This window comes from Haliaeetus leucocephalus, unplaced genomic scaffold (assembly GCF_000737465.1).
Source record: "Haliaeetus leucocephalus isolate CR32 unplaced genomic scaffold, Haliaeetus_leucocephalus-4.0 Scaffold751, whole genome shotgun sequence".
Classification (NCBI taxonomy): Eukaryota; Metazoa; Chordata; class Aves; order Accipitriformes; family Accipitridae; genus Haliaeetus; species Haliaeetus leucocephalus.
Window position 1 is genome coordinate 8,183,735 of NW_010973187.1, and position 15,974 is coordinate 8,199,708.

Here is a 15,974-nt window from a genome sequence, read left to right on the forward strand (position 1 = left end):
TTGCTTGGTTTTCTTTTCATGCACTGCTTCCCACCGATGGGGATGCAGTGCCTGCAGCCCGAATGCGTTCTGAGCCCGAGCAATGCTTTGTGCCCACTGACTGAGAGACAGCGCAGGGCCGACTGTAACCTTTACCACCCTGCTCTGAAACAGACAAAAAAACCCCATAAAATCACACAGAAAAGTCAATACAAAGATGCATAAGCCAATCTCTTTTAACCAGACATTCCCAGCATCTTCAGAGAAACAGGTCAGTGTACTATGTGCATTTCTAGGAGGTAATTAGGAATAATAAATGTAGCAGTGGAAGAGAAAGCAAGGTCCACGGGCACCAGTTTAACCACCACTCCACCTCATGCAAGTCAACTCAGGCACTGTCTGTGCTGTGGGTTTATTTGTGAACTGTTCTTTGCCTCTTCTATTTAGGCTGTCAGCTGTTTGAAGCAGTGACCTCCTCCTCATCTTCTGGTACACGTGGCTGTGCTGCATATAGCACAGCTGGGCCCCCATCTCATGTTATTACCTGATTTGGTTTAATTTTGCTTGAGATACAAAAAAGGCTGAATACACTTGCCAATGATTCCACTTTAAATACACCTTGGAGGTGTGCTCCATTAGATACACAACAACATTTCCCTAGAGCTCTGCATTGCTCTATTCTGAGCCATCAAAGTCAAGTCTAAGCAATAACTAACACTTGTCTGAAAGAATAAAGTAGTCATTAAAGTTAGGTACTGTTATTTCCAGTGATGCGGACATTTCTTGGCGGTAGTGTGCTAAGCACAGGTTATTTTATCCTAAGAATAGTTCCATATGACATCAAACTGGCAGATCTTTTAACTGACAATATCTGGACTAATTTGTTTCTTTTAAGAACAAAGCTGTGCACTGAATTTCCACTCTTGAAAGACACTTTTGACGCTGAACAAACTTATAAGAAAAATATATGAAACCACTGGCAAGTCTGTTTCACAAATTCCCCTTTGAATGCTCTTGGCTGTTTACTTTTTAAAAGAGGAATAAAATATTTTACAAATGAAATTTGAAAGGCCTTATATTTGTCCAATTATAGATTAGTCAAACAATCTCACATCCTTATTCAGAGCAGCAGAATTACACACACAGAGCTTCTGCGTGGGATGTACCCTCACCCAATATATATTTATTGCCCACTTGACTTCTGCCACTCTTTCCACACCTTTAAATTCAGAAACTTCAGATGAAAACCTGGGTATGTAATTGGTATTTCCTTCAGTATTTATTCGATATTGTCACTCTGTTGTTATGGTGACTAATATAAAAGGTATTAGAATTAATACAAACCACTGTTCTATGATAACACCTATTAGCTCCAACCCCAGAGAGGAGGGGCAGGAGAGAAAAGCCTCATCATAACTCAGTATATACACACCCAGAGGTGCCTTACTTCTTCTGACTGGTACCCATGAAAAAGACTATGAATGACAATAGTGTCCTAACATAACACACCTCCCTGCCAGAAGGAAAGACCCTGATTGTTTTTGAGAGGGAGATTTCTCCAGGGCTGAAAAGGTGGAGTGAATTCCCCTGAGGGCTGAGTGTCCTCACCACCCTGCAGCTACTTCTGCTTCAAGTAGAAACACATTTTATTGACTTCAGTACCTAACAAAAAAAAAAAAAGCTAACGGCACTACCTTTGCCATATACGGTAAACAAAAGCAAGACCAGAAAAAAAAAAAATTTAAAAAAAATCACTGCATACACTTTCTCTTCTGCAAAGAGGACTAGGCAATAAACAGAAGCACTTTGTAATATACAAGGCTTCAACAGTACACAGACGATACTGCAGCATGTAGGTTAAATATATTTATACATAGACCAGATTATACCAGAATAGAACAAACACATGTTTAAAAACGAGGCTTTTCTTTAAAGTCAATGACCCAAGAATCTAATTATTCACAGGAAATGGGTAAAAATAAGAAATCACAGCAGAAAGGGAGGCTATTATTTCATAGCCTCCCTTCATAGGTTTCATATTTGTAGTTCCGTGTGTTATGTATATTCACCTAACAGAGCAACTGTAACGCCAGTAGGCAAACTAAGCAAAAGAAGGAATTATTATCACAATTTCATATGTGGGGAACTATAGCACATTTCTTGCCTGTGGTCACTCACATGCAGCATGTGGCCAAGTCACAAATTGAACCTTTTTTCCTATGTTGCTGACAAATGTCGTAAATAAAACATCCTTCCTCCAAGTCTATGGTAATAGTAGTATTGCATTATCCAGTGTAATAAGTCTGACCACACACCCAGTCCTCTCCATTCTTTCACCATTGTTGTTTTCCTAAATGCAAACATCAGGAAAGAAACTTCCTCATCCCCATAACTCCCCCCCCCCTTTTTTTTTTTAATTATTTCACATTATCAATGTGAACTTCTGTGATGTGGCCAGTGAAGGATGCACTTCTGGGCTGCATCCTTCAGCAGTGTAAATCAGTGCAGTGCGACAGAGTAATTTACCTGAGCTACTGTTGATCTGAGGTTATATCCCAGAGGATATCAATGGCAACCTCTTCGAATTAATAGATGATTTTTTACTTCTATGAATCAGCTTGTCATTGTTTGACTTTTTCCAGTGCTGTTTAATCAGAATGTCTTCCACTATCATTTCATATTCCCTGTCTGGGAAGGAAGCATACAGACTCTATTTTCCACCACAGCTCCGCTATTTTGCCAGCTCTTAAAGAAATGGAATTTGCAACTGCTTGGAAGGACATATCAAAGGAGACAGGTCTGATCATGACTGTCACTACCAAAAGTTTTTTTCCTGTCACATACTCTCCCCAAAGCTTTATTCTTGCAATGACAAGAAGTTAGAGCAATCTCTTCTCACATTAGTGAAGACTGGAAAGCTGCTTGCCCACATGGCAACTGCAGTTTGCTGAGAGCACCACCAAGCACGAGGTGCAGCATGACTAATTTGTTGTCTGCCTATAGCATCCCCAGTCCCAGATGTGTTTCGTGGCCTTTCTCCAGATCCCTGAACTTGGACAGAAAGGAAGAGTGTCAGATACTGCTTACCTGTGTTTAATAACTACCACTTCTTACCATGACTATTTTTCTGTATTGTAGGACAACCTCAATGGTTAGTGCCTCTAAATAACTTCAGGAATAAGTGTAGGATATGAAAACTATGCTAAGAACCCACACAACAGAAAAAGGGGAAGAAAATATGAGACAAACTTCAGTCATGTCTTCTGAACTTGGAAAATTGTGAACCTTTCTTTTCCCCAGAACTGTCTTTTCTCATTTTTTGTTTTCCTCTGAGATGCTCAGCATATTTCTCATCTGTATTACTTTTGGTTTCCCTTCACCTGAAGTCCAGTCCTTCTGCTTGCATTAAAACAAGAGCTGTGCCCAGTCTTCCTTCTCAAGAGCGCACATTTTCTTTTATATTATTTGCAATACTGTATCTTTAAAAAAAGTTTCAGTTTCTTGACCTTGTCTGCTGAAAACTTTATTGCTTTTCTAACTCAGCTTCAAATTAACATAACTTTTTCTTCATTTTCTTGTTTATGTATCAGTTTCATTACTGCTGTCACACAGCTCTGGGGACAGAGCTAGTTAACGGCTGCATCTCGACTGCTGCAAATACAATCGCATGTTCTGCCCTGGGATATATGCGTGTAATTCCTGTTGACAATGCAGGGAAAATCAATTTCATATGGCACTGAGAACTGCAACCACTTATGGAAGGCAGCATTTGACTCTTAGGGTTACACGGTCATTTCTAATTTGGTAGAAAGTGGCACTACATTATTAAAAATAGAGAAATATAAGGATCACAAACCCAACCAATTCATCCCATCCACAGGGCCACAATTTCCAAGTGCAGAATTGAGCCATTATCCTCATATCATGCGTTTCTGGCCCATCCATCCTTTGATGCATACAGGGATATACACTTATATAATGTAAATTCAAATTCTTATCCAGCAAATATTGGCTTACCTGTTCTAACTACATTTGGCTTATCCTAATTTAAAACCAGCATGGATTTAGTTCTCCACTTCCTAGTTTCACAGAGAATGCTCACTCATTTACTGTAAGTGAAAGATGTCTTAGTCTGACCTGGAAGGCTGAGAAACCAGTGGTCATGCCCACTGCACTGCCAGGGCCAGTGCTGTCAGTCTGAACAAAGCGCAAAGAACAGTAAAAACTCAAGGTCAAGGACGCTCTTATAAAGGTTCTCCTGGTTTTACTGGCAGTTATACCTCTATAACTGAGGAAAGATTGCAGGTGCGTTTTTAAAGGGAAGAGGTTGCCACCTATTTTTCAGATTTTTTTTTTCTCTTTATGTTACAGCCTTGTCATTGGAAATAAAGGCTACATTGCCTACAGTTGGCTTTCTCTCTCTATTTTTCTGCACAAGAATTTGACCAAATTGAGTGCTGCTTTTGCTGTGTTGGCATCTGTTGCAAGATTTGTAATAAGTACATGGTTAGTCTGTACTCATTAAGTGAACTTATAGGCAATGGCATACTTGTTTAAATATTACTGATGCACACTAAAGAAATCTCCCTACCAGTTGTGAAGTACAGTGTCTGGATGGCTAACCACTACTCTTAGCCTATGTACAGAGCTTCAAAAAAAAAAAAAAAAAGAAAAGAAAACAAGACTGCCAAAAGCAGAAAATTTTGAATACCAGCACCCTTGAAAAGTAAGTTCATGATTAAAAAATTAGTTCAGTTAGATGAAAAAAAGAGAACGGTTGAGAACATTTTCCCACCTAAACATGAATGCTGGAGATAGAATAAGATTGCATTAAAAAAGATTCACCGCAATTATGATGAGGGGAAACCTGGGTTACAATCTATCCAATGGTGTCCTTTTCATTCACCAGATTATGAAAACTTCTTTAGCTAACCACATATCACCCTGTCTGCATTTGTTAATTTATTTATTTTAAAATACCTACATTTCAGAAGGGCTACTTTCATATGATTTTCAAAAAAATTTCAAAGAAAATATGTCACTCAGGCACTATTTTACTTCTATTTTTTCTACCACCATTACTGAAAAGAGTCTCCCACTCTATCCAAGAACATTCCTGCTCACCTAGCAATTCAGCAGCTGTCATGCCCAACACTATACTATTTTTTAAAATCTGGTTCTTACTCAGTTAAAGATGCTTAATATGTAATACTATAATGACCTAAGAATATAACCATATAAAATGACACAGAAGATGGTTAAGTCACAGCAGAAGAGAAAGGTAATATTAAGTGCTTATAGGTTCCAAATTGTGGTCTTCATGTTTGTCATGCTACTTTTTGAATGATAAATTTGCTTCTGCAAGTATTGTATTTCACTTGACAAATGAGAACGCTTTATTATTGCCTTGATTAAAAACAAAACAAACCCCAAAACTACTCATCATGCCCATACTGCTGACAGACAGTATGTGTTACATGTGTGTAGTTGTTGCAATATTGTTGGGTTTTCCTTCTTTTAAATCTGGATCTCCATCTTTAACATGCATGTGCTGGGGCTATAATAAGTATATTCCTATGTTAATGACCCTCCCAGACATCCTAAGAAGTGGGATTTAATCTCAAAACATATTTGTACTTGCATGTGCACTTCAGCTGTGATGTTTCTCAGCACCTTCAGACAAACCTAATTAATCTTAAATCTCACATAAATGTAATGGGTTTTATTTTCTGCATACAGGTAATAATTTTTTAATGCTTTTCTCCACCTGCCTTTCTAATCAGGGATGAATAGAACTCCTGAAATTAGGACTTTATATTTATTCATCTTCAGCTTCCAAAAGAAAAGGGAAACGCTTGAGCACCTTTTTTTGGTGGAGCTTTTCAAAGCTCCATTCTTTAATGTAACAAAAGAAAAAACATACAGTAGCATTCACAACACCACAGCTTTCAAAGAGCATCCATTCACTACCATATAAATAGCACAGTAAATTACTCAGTTTACCTTCCTCTCCCTAACATTCCGATGTCAAGCCTGCAAATTCAAAGGTGCACCCTTTTTTTGCCCAAAACAGAAGCTCCATTTTTTGGGCACCAAGAAATTATTTTATAAGGGAAGAATAATGCAACTTCAGTCAATTTTAAATGATATATTGTCTGTCAGCCAAGTAGATCTGTTCTGAAAGGAATGGCCCTGACAGTTGGACATGGCTTATGTTACTCTGTTTAATTTCATGTCTACCGCAGAAATAGGTGAATAATGTCAATAGCTACAAAAATGATTTTAGAGGTTTCAGAATACTTCAGATATAGATACCATTGACTTAGGCAACAACAAAAGAACACGCATGCAAGACAATACGAACTTTCAGTGTCACGCTTGCTGCACCTAAACCACAAAATTTCCTAGTTTATATGTTTCCTCTGTTGCCCTATTGCATTCTAAACCCCATGGTATTATTATATAAAGTATAATACTGTGAAATATGAGGCAGATCAAAGTCTCTCTGTTGGACATCAACTTAACCAGCCCAGAAAACTGGTTTTTTCTTTAAATTTGTGCTTTTTAAAACTGCAGAAGAAAAAAATTAGTATCTAGAGCCACAGTATGAGAACTACAACTTTCAAAACACCATGCAATTTCAGAAATTAATTCAGCATTAGGCAGTTCAGTTTCTCAGCGATAACTTGAAAGACATGAACCAAGCCACAAATCTATTTACAGGAGGACTGCTTCATCTACAGTCCTCCTCTTCACACCTTACAAATGCCCTCAGCACCATTAATTCAGATAGTCTGTTGCCACTAAGAAAACAGATTTGTTCATCTCCACCCTACTCACATGGCACTGTGCGGAGGTAGAGATTGTCTCTTATGATCTGCTGGAGCTCATGGTCTACTGAACCTTTCTGGAACCGTAAATTGAGGTAGTGACGAAGGTCCTTATCAACAACGCCTCCTGCCAAGGAAAAGACAAATGAAAGCATGATTTAAAAATATATTGCTTTGACAAAAGCAATGAATCACTTGTAAAGTCTCAGTGGCTCATTTTCCTTCGTGTTTCTGCCACAATGGATGACAGTAGCACAAAGAGCTTTCTGGTTAATGCATGCAGTTGGTATAATATTATTTAGTATTGACAATTGTAAAGGTTAAAAACAGTTAGTGACAACTAACTAGCTAAATCTGTACAGTTCAGAATATACATATAGGATTATAGACAGAGGTGTTAAATTTTTTATGCACAAAACTGGAACATATTGTTATTATATAACTACCTACTTATATATATCTAAATAATACATTATCAGGTATTATGTTCCCCATGACCTGGTACAAATTTCCCACCTGCTTATTAAAAAAAAAATAAAAAAATCTTAGTTCAAAATGTCTCTATAATGTTTGGTGTTTTCAGTCCAAGTGTAACTAGAATAAAATGCAGCTGTCCTTACTGATCATATAAATATGATATAATCTTTTGTGTTATTTATTTCTAACAGCACTCACATCTGAAAAAATACTATAGCAAATGAGGGTACATATTTTATTTCCACCACTGAAAAGAATCATTAGGAATACAACATCTCAGCATAACACTGCAAATGTGGAAAAAAAATTAAATTAAAAACCCCATATTTGCCACTTTTACTATAACTCTAGGACAAAACAACTTAAAGTATTTTTAAACCACTAACTGGTGTATCATGTTCCACTATTAAAGGCACACCTATAAATCTAATCCAACGTGATTAATAAACATTTCCCAATATAGTTACTCTACATTTCTTTTAACCTGGAGTATGGATCACCTTTATAATTATGGAAAAAAGTCCATAAATAACTGCATTTCTTCCTCCTCTGAAATTCTGACATGAGAAAAACATAGAAAATCATTACTACATTGAGTTCTGGCATATATTCCCGAGATGAAAAATTGCAAGTAGATAGATCCGTAACTTGTTGCTTCATACATTCAACCTTAAAACATTTTTTCAAATGGCATTTGCTATTGAACTCTCTGCCAAAAATCTTATTGACTTGGACTATGTAAAGATTTTCCTGTAAAAAGGAACAAACAGCATTCCTACCTAATTATTTGAAAGTCACTGCAGAGCACAAATAGCTATAAATTAAAATATATTTCTCCTTACCGCTATTCCTATTTATCTGCCAATTACAAATCCATAATCTTGTTATTGCCGCTTTTTGTCAAAAACTTCAAAATCTTTTGTTCCAGATTTATAAAAAGCTTATAAATAATTTCTCTCATCTTTAGCTGAAGGCAAAAACCCAGCAGACTTTAATAACCAAAAGAAGAAAAAAAAAAAAAAGCCCCAGCTCATAATAGACACAAAGAAATACCTGTGTGCCTGGTTCCCAGAAGCTGAGAACTTCCATACAGATCTCTGTTCTTCCAGCATCCCAACTGAGCCACTTAATCTAATCTACTACTTTGGCACCACTAACCCTGTTTCTAGCAACGGGTTCTGTTTGCAGAACAGACCATCCTTACTCCTGCTAATTTCTTATGAGATTTCAGAGGAGGAGAGGGCTAGAGGATGCTGCAGAGAGACTCCCTGCTCCTGATCACAATCTGCTGTCCTTTCTGATCGGCTGCAGAGAGTAAAGGTCCTGCAGCTCTTGCTCTTCTCGCTCTAATATACAGAACATGCCCAGTGATGCAGATGCTTTCTGGCAGCCTGCGAAAATGCCAGCTCGAGAACAACAGCTGTAGCCTGCCCACTGACATAAACCTGAATCATTCAACTTATGACATAAGTAAGTTTAGGAACCTACACAGATTTCTGACCCTCAGAAGTGCATTTTTTATTTACAGCCTTTTGCTTCAAACACAGCCATTTACTTCACCATGTGTTAACGAATGCACTAAAACCTCTTAAGCACTTCATAAAAAGAGTCACCTGATATTTTTGGCAAATTGCGTATTCCAAACTGGAGTATAAAAATGTATATTTACAAGAGGAGACACCTACAGCCTTGTATTTGTTACAAAGAGATTCAAAAGCAAAAGTTTGTAACAGAGATAAAACCTGCACATGTTGCAGAGGAAAAAAACTTACCAGCTTCCAAGCACAAGCGAAACATATGATTTTTTTCTTAATATCTGAGTATATACTGTAACATTAGCAAAGTCTATTTTAAAGAGCAGTCAGATGAACTACAGACAGCACATGTACAATTGACAAATTTTCTTCGAAAGTCATTCTGTTTTCTGAGCTAAGTGACGTTTTTAAATTCTTTGGGTATAAGCTACTTTTTTTTTAATCTGGTATAATAATGAATTTTACATCCTGGAAAGCGTAAAAAATAAAACAGTTTGAGAGTCCTGAAGAGCAGATGCAATATTTTTAATTCAGCCTTCTAACTGTCATGCTTTTCTCCCCTAAAAAGCTTTGTTGTTTTACCTGATGTTTGTCAAAAGCATACTTGACTCCACATGTGCTTTCCAGGTATTTATAATAGCTGAGTTTTGAGCAGCTGACTGTTTTAAAGTACAAGCAGAACAAAATCTTGAGTGTGCTAGTATAGGGCCATAAGACTTTTTGCAAGAAACTATAGTGATTCGCAAGTATGTAAACCAGCCTTGATTTAGCAGCAGTGAATTAGATCTTGTGTTACAGACCATATAAATCGAGAATAACACGAGTAATAGTAATAGGACTCCAAAAGGCTGAAATAAGAGACAGAAAGTATTATCAACTGGTTTACTTCGGAGGGAAAAAAGAAACTTAGTGACATTGTCAATAAGTTCATAGAAAAAGAAGCAATCGGAGAGAAACTGTTTTTCCGGGCAGTAACAATACTCCACCATTTGGTGGTCCCATCCAACCAAGTTAGACAAGTGACTGACTTGGTTTCTATAAAATTCAACTTTATTTTCTCTTTTCGCAGAACACTGAAAACCATTGAGATGTTGAAAAATTCCTGACATGAACCTAACGCCCTTGTTTTCTATTATTCCAGCCAGCCCACAGTGGAGGACCTTGGAACGACGCTGAGGGACCGCCGGTGCCTGCTGCACCGTACCGCTAAGCCCACTGCAGCCGCACAGCGGCTCGCGAGGAGCAGCTCGGAGAGAAGGAGCTCACGAAGGCCACATCCTGCTCACCCTGCATGGCAGCAAAGGAAGAGCCCTCGAGCCTCAGAGGTATTATACAGCGCAAGCTTTAGAAACCCAACGCAGAGACCATAATTTGAAATGTTCTCTGGCCACTGTCACCGGAGGAGGCTGACAACTGCGCGACGGAGCATGCACTGGCTTGCAGTCATGTGGGGCTTTTTTTTTTTTCTTTTTTCTGGCTTGAGGCCTATACTCTGTTTCAGTTTTATTTCACTCCAATGAATCCCATTGCTTTGCTAGCTGGGAAATACAGGACGTGAATTAAATACTTCCAGTAATGACCTCTTGCATAATGGATGACTGGTTTAGGTACAGCTACCAATCATGATGGCAAACTCGTAACCATGACTGAATTTGATTCCAGAGATTATAAAATTAGATACACTTGGATGAACTAAAAAATGCTCTGTTTGCATGTTACACGTCTGAATTTAATGAGCAAAGTGTATCTTTTTACAGTGTTTTAATGTATTTCTGTCAAGTTTCCTTCCCTTTATAATATCTAGTAGCAAAGTCCAATCAGAAAAGAAATACAATAAAGAACACACATACAAAAGGGTATTGAGTAGTTTGTAGTTCATTAGAAGATTCAAAACTGAAGACGATAATTGCCATTTCTAAGAAAATGACAGGGATAAAGGTTTATAATTTTCTCTAGCCCTAAATATTGTTAACTGTTTTTTTGTAACTTCCTATTTGGTAACCCACTGATGCTGCAGCTGGAAAACTCTTGTATTTTATTTTTCAGTGAAGGACTACTTGTAAACATGAACATCCCTCTTGCTGTTCCCACAGTGTTAGCTCTAAATAATTTATTTCTTACCCTTAACACAATTTTTATGGTTATAACTTCTCAACAAACTTTTTTGAGTATTCACCCATTAGTATTTTCTCATCTTGTATCATAATCTTTCAGTGAATTGACTTCCCCAAAACTGGTGTGGCAAATTACTTGGTTTTTTACAGTATAATCAATTGCATCTCAGCTAAGAATAATTTGCCTTAGATATTTTATTTGCTGGGATTAAAATTTAAATTATTTCAGTTTCTCTGGGTTCTATAAATACTCCTGCTTAGAAATATCTATGAGCAAGCAACACTCTTACATCTAGATTTGCATCTGTACATGACCTGTGTCTGAGGAAAATAAAGGAAATATCTTAGGATCTGTACCCTGTGAAAGCAGACAAGCTCATAAACTTTTAGTATAAACTACCTCCCCTCTTTTACTGCCCTACTTGCATCAATCTGTGTCTCCTCTTATTTTGAATAAGCTCCCACTTCTGACTGCCAAATGCCTTGGCTGAACAGGTTTTCACCAGCTTCAGTAGGACTATTCTACTGGAGAGTCTCACCCCAAAACAATTGAAAAGTTGTTAAACATAAAAGAATATTAACTGCCACATCCCCGCTTCTCTCAAAGTTTCTCTCCCCAAATGGTCCTCTCAGGAGAAGAGCGCCACACTTTTTTTTCCACAAGTCCAGTGATATTTTATTGTAATAAATTTCAAAAAAATATCTTTAAGAAAGCATTCATTAAAAAGGAATTGATGATTACCATTACTCATATGAATTGCTAGTGTTTGTAGTACAAACAATATTCTTAAAACAAATTAAGTATGTCTTATCTTAGTATGTGATTAATAAAGATGTCATGCATTTAACATTTCTGAACCAGTATGAGATGATTTGCTTTAATAGTTTCTTTAACTGGCAAAGGTAACCAAAAAAATCACTTTTAAGAGAGAATATGAAAATTCCAAGTAATACCAAAACTCTCAGTTGGATTTTATAAGGATTTGTTATTAAAATATAGCCTGCAGCTAAACCTATTATTTAAGGGAAGTTATTCTCAACAAACCTATCTGGTGCTCAGAGGAGTATAAAGATGAATGTTGGCATTTCACTAATCATATATTGGACATACTCAACCCTGGAAGTTCCTTCAGGTTTCCATGTAAAATACGTAATCACTGTAACAGTAGTCTGAAAACAGTACAACAAAACTTTAGTAAATTATAAGAAGCATGCATTACATTCCAGTCATCAGCTGAAGATGACACACTTTATTTTTAAAGCCTTTCTATCCCTAGATTAAACTCTGTGGGTCGTCTTTGAACTTCTGCCTGCCCTCTACCACTACCCTCAGCCAAGTCTGCCATCAGACTTATCTGCAAAGTCTCAACCCATCAGGGTTGAGCTATCAGCACTGTGGAACATGTGGTAAGATAAAGTGTGATGGAGAACCGACAGGGAATTATGCAAGAAAATTAGACTCCTCGGGAAGAAAATTAATTTCCTTCATACTTGGGACTACTCCAATAAATTCTATTTCATGATTCTTTACTGGAGATCTAAACAAATTTCAAGAGTAAAAGCTTTGGAAAAATTTATATCTTGGAGTTCTTATATGTGCCCTATATGATGAGAAACATCCTAAGATTTAGTTTATTGATGGGGAAGTGGCCTTCTCTTTTATAGCCTACTATTCTGTAGTCTTTCTTTTCTTTGTGTGTGGATTATATCACTAACCTTTTTTCTTATTCATCTTTTGTATTATATATCATATACATGTATACTGTATTATCACACACTGACACTTCCATCCTTAGATATATCCTTTGATTTCTCCCTCCTAGCATTTTAAATTCAAAGTTTTAAAATACAGGAGTGTAGGGCTTACAAGATAAATTGCACAGGGATGGGACTATATACAAACTATATACTGTATAAAAACCCAACAAAATCTAGCCGCACAATGAATAACTTTCTCCACGATGAGCACTCATATTTGGATGTATGTCTGCGCACAAATACGTAATTCCCCAATCTCTGTGGGTGATATGTTTCACCTGCTCTCCTCAGACGGGAGACAGGCTGAGGTTTGCACACTCTGATCTTCACAATGGAGAAGGTTTCCACTTTCTCTCTTGCTGGGAATGGAGGAATCCTCACTGCCTAAGGACAGCCTGGGTTCAATTCACCACTATGTTACACCTGCCCCTGTGGTACCTTCTACTGGGGCAGTGTGAGTAAGGACTAGATCAACAGGACGCCCTGCAGCAGCAACAAGATGAGACCAGCAACACCAGAGGTAAACTGATCCTTGGAATACTGTGAAAGTATACCATGCCCTAGATTCACTTCCTTAGTTTTGTGGCTAACCTTAAGCCTCTCTTTGAAATATGAGACCCAAGTGTGCACTGTGCCTGCCGCAAGTAAAAATGTGGTTTGCAATGATACGGGGAGACTGTGTCAGCAGGAGAGTCAGCTGAGCCAAACACATCTGCATTTTGTACCTTATCTCAGATTACTGAATTTCAGCTCTTATTACACTAGCAGATCTCCAGTCCTCGTGGCTACAGAAACAGCCTTCCGTTGGGTAGCTAGTTGCAGCATCTTCCAGAGCCTGCTGCAGCATTGACGTTGAGATAGACACTCCCAATTTAACCTCAAACCCCTGCCATTTAACTAGTACACCCATTTTGTAGCTTTGCTATTTAGAGGTACTTTGTTTTGCTCTCTTCAGTTAATTGACCACCCAGCACAGTTCTTGACTGGAATTTCTGTGAAATACCATGATTTAACTGGTTGGTAAAAAAAAAGTCAAGCTGTACTTCATGTAACAGAGAGGAACAGTTTGGGGCACTTTGCTTTCGGAATACTTACGTTTTATTCAGTGTTCTAGTTAGTAGGTGCATAAACAAAGTAAAAATGATGCTCAAATATTGCTGCTGCTTCTCTGCAAAGCCTGTCTGGAAATGAACTGCCTTTTACTCTAGTTTTGAAATTCACTACAGCTAATTATGAAACAGCTGTTTGTAGGTGCCTCCAGTATATCATTGATTTGACTGATAACTTACACATAAACATTAATGATTGCTACTGAGATATTTAAAACACTGTGATTGTTTCTACAAGATTTACTACATGGGAAATAATTACCTTTACAGATGTTTCTGACAAACACTGAATTGTAAGGGATTATACATTTACTTACAAAGTGAGGATGTCAAAAATGACACTCAGCTTGTGCAGTCATATAGAGCCCAGCAATATCTGCAAGGATAGGCTTCTCCTCTAGAAATCTGAACATATTTACAGAAGTCTTAGTTCAAATACTACCTGGCATTCAGATGCTCCTACTCAGAAATCTCCTTTTATTTGGTCAAAGGGTACCACAACAGAGCTTAAGACTTGTTAAGGCCAATGTTTGTTATGTGACCTAACTCCCAGATACAGCTTCCAAAGAAGATGATAGAAAGGTCCCAACTGACTTCAACAAGAACAACTGGAAAAGGGAAATAAAACATCTTATTGGTATTCTTCTAAAGACAAAACCTCTTTGAAAATTGATGGCACATAAAGATGAAAACTCACAGAATAAGTTTAACCTGAGATTGACTGTAGCATACTAAAAACATTTGAACAGAACTAATAAGGTTGGGTTTAGCTTCAGAAAAACATTTATATTGTTATTAGGGCTGGATATATTGCCAGGAAACTGTTTTGAATTCTAGGAAAATCCACATTAGCCACGAATGTCCAATACAGAAGTTAAAAAAGGGTGGTGGTGGTGGTGGTGGTGGTGGTGGTGGTGGTCATAAAGATGTAAGAATTTTATTTATTAATCAAACTACAGCAGAATATTTTTTTATGTATACACTTGGGAAAAAAACCCCATGCTTCCTTCTGTGTGCTGCTTACTGACATGCTCATTAGAAAAAAACACACCTACAAATTGACTTCTCTCAAAAAGCTCGAATGCAGCATTAAGCTCTGATACATAATAATGGTAATAATGTGGGGCTCATTCATTCTGGCTGGGTACAAATTATGCCTCACTGCATCAGTTTAATTCTCTGTGCTGTAAGGGTGAGTCACCTAACACTGAAACCCTGCAGCCTCTCTTGGGGTCATCTGGTGGAGCAGCAACTTCAACACCCAGAACACCTGCAAGAAGGGCATGTTCCAACAGTATTCCTCAGGAACGAACCACACACATCTTACCTGTAACCAAAGCCACTCCTGCTCTCCACATCCAGAGCCTCTACAGTCCTCTCTGTGCTCCCCTCTGGGCTGCCTGCTCCTAAAAGCCTGTGCTGAGAGCTACATAGATAGATTGCTGGTCTTCAGGAAGAATCTGTTACAAGTTTTATTATTCATGCAAAAGAAGAACTTACAAGAATATGTTCAAAATTGTCTTACTGTGGACAAATATTCTCCTGTCCTTGCTTTGCAATGGGTAACGCCAACTCCTCTTAAAAGTAGACTGCAATCACTCCTCACCTTTAATGGAAAAGTTACTGTTCTGTTTAATACTCTTTTTCTATGAATACAGCAATATGACTGTTCATCTACTAGGGACACAAATGTTCTTTTTCTCTAATACTCTTTTATCTTCTTTGTGGAAGACAATTGTGATGGAAGTTTGAGGTTTGACATGTATTTGAATAAAATATAAGAGACTGAATTGGAATAGTGGCATAGTTTTACCAGGCTTGATTTGAAAGGTATTTTACTTAAATCATAGCTGCACTTTTTTAATTGCTTGAGATACAGACTTATTTTCCTTATTTCTGGAAATAATATTGCCATATTAATAGGCTGTGAATTGTGTGCTGACATTTTGTAAAAAGAGAAAGATTAATCTGGGTAAAAAAATCCCACTACACACAATTTATGAGGGAAGCGAGCTCACAGAGGCTACCATTGTATGACTTCTAATAATAGTTACAAAATATGATTTAGGGTGGTATCTGTATCATGGGAGCCAAGTTTTTTAAAGTCTTTGCAGTATCTCAGTCTGAACCCATAATGTACCGTGAAAAATCACTACCATAATAAATTACTTC

At 37.5% G+C, this 15,974-nt stretch overlaps 1 protein-coding gene across 2 annotated transcripts in view; it reads right to left on the bottom strand.

Annotated features, from left to right (window-relative positions):
* MAGI2 (membrane associated guanylate kinase, WW and PDZ domain containing 2) overlaps positions 1–15,974 on the bottom strand; it is a 770,034-nt gene that overhangs the window by 528,909 nt on the left and 225,151 nt on the right. For both annotated transcript variants that reach the window (XM_010580933.1, XM_010580932.1), the window contains exon 2: positions 6,820–6,936. In XM_010580933.1, coding sequence (XP_010579235.1) covers positions 6,820–6,936 — 117 coding nt within the window. The remainder of the gene's footprint in view (positions 1–6,819; positions 6,937–15,974) is intronic.